This window comes from Lepus europaeus, chromosome 1 (assembly GCF_033115175.1).
Source record: "Lepus europaeus isolate LE1 chromosome 1, mLepTim1.pri, whole genome shotgun sequence".
In the NCBI taxonomy this organism is placed as follows: domain Eukaryota; kingdom Metazoa; phylum Chordata; class Mammalia; order Lagomorpha; family Leporidae; genus Lepus; species Lepus europaeus.
In genome coordinates this window covers 93,854,132-93,861,225 of record NC_084827.1, presented here as the reverse complement: position 1 = coordinate 93,861,225, position 7,094 = coordinate 93,854,132, and the positions used below count along the sequence as shown (strand labels likewise).

Below are 7,094 nucleotides of genomic sequence, written 5' to 3'. Positions count from 1 at the left end.
CTCAATTTGCTTTTACAGCTTTAACTAAATTGTTCACATAGAAGTAGCTTTACTTAACCCATTATTGATGCAATAAGGAGAAAGAGTTATGAGGCTTCATTGTATGGACCTATATTTTAAAAATCTTCCTAGGCCTGCAAAAATATATAAATATTTAGAATAGACTAGTTTTTATTTGTTTTTATAATGCTATAAGACAATTTCTGTATTGGGGATAGATTCTAATGTATTTTCATTTGTATGGCATATGAGAAGTTTGTAGGTGCCACTACTACTCTGGGAAAATGGCAGATGATGAAGAATATGAGGAGGTGGTGGAGGTAAGATTTAAATAAAACAGTTGACAGCTAAGTGTTTTATGTAGTGACAATCAAAGTCATGTAGGTGAAGTAATCATTCGCAAAATACATCATCTATTCCACAAAGAGTCATCAGGAAAGCCTAAGAAAGGCATATTTTACGTTCAGTTTCACTATAATTATGTGAGATCTAGAACTGAGAGGAAATATCATTGTTTCCTACTTTTGCTTTTCTTTAAACTCTCGAAAGAGAAAACCCCACAAAGTATAGGTGGGTTTTGTGATCTAAAACTGCTTTACTCCCCACTTTGCAATCTCACTGATCAAAGGGACAGAGGTGATGAAGGGAACAGTCTGAACAGCGGGCTGTTTCTCAGCATAGTAACAAGAAAAAGCTACTGCTTACTCTCGGCTTCAACTTGTTGATTATCCATAGGGCAATGTGGGTTCGTTATTCAGAATAATCACACATAGGAGGTTATCTACATATATGAGGCATTATACATGTATATGTGCATGCATGTACACAGACAAACACTCATGCATAAATAAACTCATGAAGGTCATACGTGACAGTTGGGACCACACTCTCCCAGCTACGCCATTACATTCACCCGAGAGAGCAAGACTAGTGTTTGCTTTTGGATTTTAAATAAGAACAAAGACCACTTTAGCTTGAAATAGTTCCTCCAGATTATTAGTAGATATCTGACACATTTTACAACCTTGTTACTTATTTTATATTTAGTTTATATCATTTTGTTTTTATCATATTGCAATTTTTCCTTCACTTCACATTGTAGAAATAAAATCTAATCACTTGGGACTACAATCTGCATAGATACATTGCCATGAATCTGAGAGTACTTAAAAAGGACCAATTAATTATGAATATATAAACATGAAAACCTGGGACTCTTGGAAGTGGTTGAAAATCTGTGCTTTTTCAAAAGACGGAAATTAATGACTAGAGCTACTCGGAATAAATTCCAGATGAAAGTATCAAGATTAGTCTCAGGAAAATTATATTATTGATCAATTTACATCTAGATGAATAAAATTCTATTTTATTCTACAAATAAAATTGCTGTTGTTAGTGAAGGGTATGGATAACATGCACTCGTCATAAAGAATGAGTTTCATACAATATAACAATCAATCTCTCTGGTTTAAATGTAGATGGTGAGATCCTCCATCTTCAATATTACCACTAGTGAGCATTTTACTTCCGTTCCAAAAGGTCAGACTAATAGGTTCTAACACACAATTGTAAATTAAATTGTCTTCCCAATGACGATAATACCAGGAACAATCTAAGCTTCCAACTTAAATGTCCTTTGTCTTCCTTAAAATAGTTGTGTTCGTTTTCCCTGGATATTATCCTTAGTGCTAGACTTGATGGATTTAACTAGGTGTCATAAAAACGGAAGGTGCTTTTTTGGGCATCCTATCCTTGCCATTTTACTCTCATTATTGTTTCTGCTTCTGGCCAGCAGGTGCTAAACTAATAGGCTACCTACCAGACAGTGCTGAACCGAGATCTTTTTGACCTTAAAAAAGATCATGACAGTGAGATGAGGCAGACGAGAAAATGGTTGGGGAAGAGTTTAGAACACAGAAAGAATCTAGCTTTAAAAATATATTTCATAGGGAGCTTGGCCATCTGAAATGTATTCTGTCACTCTTTACTCAAACTTAAACTTGGAAAGAAAGAGAAAGAAGCAAGGATCTAATTAGTGGCACAGCTCTGAAAAAAAAGAAGTGAGATTTGGCATACAAGTGAATGCCAACCATTTGGATAATGTTGCTGGTTTTGTAAGCTTATTTCTAAGACATATTTACCAGTTGTGAGAGCCCAGCAATGGTGAAATTGAATGGCTCCTGAAATACAGCTTTTACTTGGGTGCTAAGAAAATCCAAAATAGTTACGAATCATTCATTTTGGTCACTGATGTTTCGTGTGACGAGAGGAATGACTCCAAGTAGTGTTAGTATCAAACAGTTTCCTAATATCCTCCGTGCTGAAATGACAAATATAAAAGAACAATTCTCTATCCTGAAGAACTCATGATTTCTGTTGTTATGTGTAAGGACATGCAGGAAAAAAAAGAGACTTTAAAGTAGCACAAGAACACGAAGACACAAATGAGGGACACTAGACAACTTTAACAGGGGAATAGAACAGGTGGCCTATTGTCAGCAGTGACACAACTGGGCCGTGGTCTGCTGCACCGAGGGCAGAAGGAAGGCCATTGAGGGACATCTTGACTCTCAGCATTTTCCTTCCTTTTAGAAAATGTTCTGTTGGCACAGATAAGAAAAAACAAAACATGCAATGAGATGCATTTTGTGGACTGAGAAAATGAGCTGAGCGTTTCGTTTTTATCCCTTTTGTTGTGTGCCTTGGCCTGCAGGAGCCTTTCCTTCTCTGTGCCCTGCAGAGCGAGATATGGTTGGGGCAGAATTCCACTCCCCTTACGCATCTGAAACAAAATGTCAGCCAGTTTCTGTGTGCATCTATTTATTGCTGGTGATGTCAGACGTAGAACAAAAGTAGACTCTGTCTCAGATCCTGGCTGCAGGCATCTTGGAGCCTTCAGCAGTAAGTAGCAGCCTTGCTTCTCCATGTTACATGGTGGAGTCTTCTCACCGGCTTCCTTCTTCCCTTGGTGTCTACCGAGTTTCATCTTAGCACCCGTTTGGGGCCATTACACTTGAAAAGGACTCATCCAGGACTATGGAAGAAATTCTTGTTCTTTAATATGCAGAGGAGTAGAGAAATAATTGAGATGTGTGTATGCTTTTGGATCTTATGATTTCCATGATAAAATCCATTGAAACATTTTGTTTACACTGGGGTTTCTGTTTTGCTGTTAGCAAACAGTGAGTCTTATTGAAGCTCCTCCTTGTCCAACCACACACTCGGAACACTGTTCTTGACCCAGTAAAATGGCTTCCCCTGATTGGATAGCAGCCCGCGACACCTTGCTCGTCTCTCTGCATCTCTTTGCCCAGTCTAATAATGCTCATTTTAGCTTTCTTAAGCTCCACGTGGTGAAAGTGCAGGCTCCCTCACTTCCGCCTTTCCTGTAGCTATTCCAAGCCAGCAGAGCTAGAGAAGGGACCTCAGTGGTGCAGCAGAGGCAGAGGGAGCTGGTTTTTCTCTGGTTCTCAGGCCGCTGCCTCTGCTCTATTCACAGTACTACACGGAGGAGACAGTTTATGAAGAGGTGCCAGGAGAGGTAAGGCCCAGCCACACCTGCATGAACTGTGTTCTCATTGAAGCTCAAGGGAACTTCTCCTCTCTCAGACTTCCTGGGGCCACAGAGATGGCAAAAAAAGCATTTTCTGAGTGAGAGTCACTCACCTATCTATGCCCAGACACTGGTGATAAAAGAACAAATATTACCTGTCGATGGGCGGTCTCACTGTTGATATATCCAAGATGGCAGGGCGTGGTCTCTCCTGTTGATCACGTGTCATTTTCTGTGTAGACAATGCTAATAAGAGTAACATCAGTGGCTGTTCTTATTCTCCCACTGCAGCAGGAGGGATGGCCTAGGCCTTCTGATTGGCTTAGGGACCAGCTGTTTCATTGTGGAGTCCTGTCTTTGCCCCTAGCATGGTGGCTCTCAGGCTTTGGCCCTGATGACACAATGAATTGCTACTCAGATTTTAACACTTGAGAATTCTGAGAAAGCCATGTCCATAAATATTCCAAGTTGGAACTCCCACAAGCCCTGTCTCCCTAGGTGAAATCCATCACTAATGCTTCATTTTCTGCATGGAGTGGCTTCTCTTGGAGTGTGATGAATTGGGATATAGACAGCTAATTCTGAAGCCTGCACCCACAGCCTGCAACTGCATGAAGCTAACATCTGTATTTGCTCTCAATTGGTTAGTTTCTCACAGTAATCCATGCATTAACAGTAATCGGCAGACAGCAACACTAAGGGGAGTTTTCATGGATGTACAATTTCCTTGTTAAATTTTTTTTTCATTATTGACATTAGAACTCCCCCTTTAATACAGATGATATTAGCTGTGAATGAAATGATATTGTGAGAGGAGTTGAAGACTTGGCTGCCTATCTTTCATTTTCAAAATTAAAAATACTATTTTCATTTACTTGAGAGGCAGAGCAACACACACACACACAGATTTCCATCCACTGCTTCACTCCTCAAATGCCCAGAACAACCAGGGCTGGACCAGGCTGAGGCCAGGAGCCCAGAAATCCATTCAATCTTCTACATGGGCACCAGCAGCCTAGGCACATAAGCTATCATGTGATGCTTCCCAGGTGCATTAGCAGGAAGCTGAATTGGAAGCAGAGTAACCAGCACTTGAACAGGCACTTTGATAAGTATACAATTCTCTCAGAGACCTGAACTACCTTCCACTGCCTTTCCCAGGCTACTAGCAGGGAGCCGGATTAGAAATGGAGCAGCTGGGACACAAACCAGTACTCACATGGAATGCCAGCATGGTGGTGGCTTTACTCGCACCACGACGCTGGCCCCCATTATCTTCTTTTCTTACATGCAGTGCTTTTTATTTCCATTTACAAGTTATTTATTTGAAAGGCAGAGAAAGAACAAGCTCCCATCTGCTGGTTCACTCCCTAGACACCTGCAACAGCTAGGGCTCTGCCAGGCCAAAGCCAGGAGCTGGAAGTTCAATCTGGGTCTCCCATGTGTCTGGCAAAGACCCAACTACTTGAGCCATCACTTGCTGCCTCCCAGGATGTGTGGTAGTAGGAAGCTGGAGTCTTGAGCAGAATCAGAACTCAAAGTCAGGTGCTCTAATATAGAATGTGGGTCTCCCAGTGGTGTCTGCACTGCAGCACCAAATGCCCACCCCAGCATGCGGTATTTTTAACCTTGGTCTAGACTCAAATATTAAGTCTTCTTTTCTTCTGGAATAGCTATTGTCAGAAATGGGAATTTTCCACCTACTACATACACAAGACTGTTGTGAGAATAATTCCCCATTACGTTGTCATCATTAGTCTTGTCCACTCAACCATTTATTAGTGTTAAGGGCATTAATTTTACATTAGTTTTTAACTAAGTCTAGAGAATGGTAGTCACTTATAATATTGTAGTGATTTTTGTTTTTTCAGTCTGTTATTCTTTGTCTCATACTACAGTGGAGAATGCCTACAGAACAAGCAACTCATTTTTTCTTGATTATTTAAAAGTTAATATTAAAGTCATCAATTTGAGCTTTATTGCTTTCTCTTAATCTTTCAACCCCAAATTCCAAATTTGCTTTTACTTCACCCAGACAACTTAAGAAGATTTTCAAATGTTGGAGAATATATTATTTCTGATTTTTGTACTACCTTGAAGTGTTTGAGTGGCTTTTTGTAAATGTAATGTTTAGGCTGTGTTGCAAATTAACAGAAGTAACCATTTCACTCTATACTATCTCTGAGAATCAATGTTCAGATTTATGTAACCTGATGACCTTTATGTGGAGATGGTGTGTGGTTTCTTGCTTTGGCCTGTTTGGGATATGGAGAAGTAACACCAGGAATGTAAATCTGACTCAGAACTAGAATAATGTATATTAGGATCATGGTCCCACAGTTTTTTTTTTCTTGCATTACAATATTAACTGTGTGTGAAAATTTCAGACGATAACAGAAATCTATGAAACTACGACAACAAGGACCACATCTGACTATGGGCAATCGGAAACTTCCAAACCAGCGCTGGCGGAGCCAGCACCGGCAAAGCCGGTGGAAAGGAAGAAGGTCATCCGGAGGAAAGTGGATTCTTCAAAGTTCATGACCCCCTACATTGCACACAGTCAGAAAATGCAGGATCTTTTTAGCTCAGTAAGTTCAAAACAACTTCTGACAACCTGGGTTTATTATTGAGAAATTATTAGTCTGTTTGGGATGATGGCTAGATTCTGGTTTTTTTTTAGCTTTGTATGAAAACAGAGTGTACTTTGCAGTAATATAAGCTCTTTATTATGACTCTTGGATTTTCCTTTCATGTAATTCATCTGTACCATTGCAGCATCAGGGAAAGCTTCCTTATTGAAATTATTCCTGCAAAATGGTCAGTTATAAAACATTTATTAGTATTTAATCACTCTGAGTTAGCCAATCTAGAATGATGAAATCATAAATATAGATTTGATGTTAGCTCATCGAAACAACTTTTTACACTATTTCTGAGCAGAAGAGCCTCTTTTTACCTTTTTAAAGATTTATTTATTAGAAAGTCGGAGTTACAGAGAGAGAAAGGGAGAGACAGAAGGAGATCTTCCATTTGTTGTTTCACACCCCAGATTGCCTCAAACACCAGGGCTGAGCCAGGAGCATCTTCCAGGTCTCCCATGTAGGTAGCAGGGGTACAGCACTTGGGCCATCTTCTGCTTTTTCCAGGCCGTTAGCAAGGAGCTGGATTGCAAGCAAAGCAGCCAGGACATGAATCGGTGCTTATATGGGATACTAGTGTCACAGATGGCGGCTTTACCTGTTATGACACAATGCTGGCTCTTATTACTTATTTGAAAGGGGGAGGGCAGGGAGAGGGGAAGAGGGAGAGAGAAAGAACACAAATGCAAGCTCCTCCACTTGCTGGCTCATTTCCCGAATGCCTGCGGCAGCCAGGGCTAAAACCAGGCTGAAGCCGGTAGCCTGAAACCCCATGTGGGTGTTAGGAACCCCAGTACTTGGACCACCTTCTGCTGCCTTCCCAGGCTCATGGGCAGGAAGCTAGGTGGGAAGCAGAGGAGCCAGGACTTGAATCAGCACTCTGATATGAGATGTGGGCA

General features: G+C 40.6%; 1 protein-coding gene across 1 annotated transcript in view; it reads left to right on the top strand.

Annotated features, from left to right (window-relative positions):
• The first annotated feature begins 284 nt into the window (after positions 1-284).
• Positions 285-7,094, top strand: part of NEB (nebulin) — a 221,607-nt gene continuing 214,797 nt past the window's right edge. Inside the window, exons 1-3 of the mRNA XM_062186689.1 lie at positions 285-320; positions 3,500-3,541; positions 5,941-6,144. Of these exons, the coding sequence (XP_062042673.1) occupies positions 285-320; positions 3,500-3,541; positions 5,941-6,144 (282 nt within the window). The remainder of the gene's footprint in view (positions 321-3,499; positions 3,542-5,940; positions 6,145-7,094) is intronic.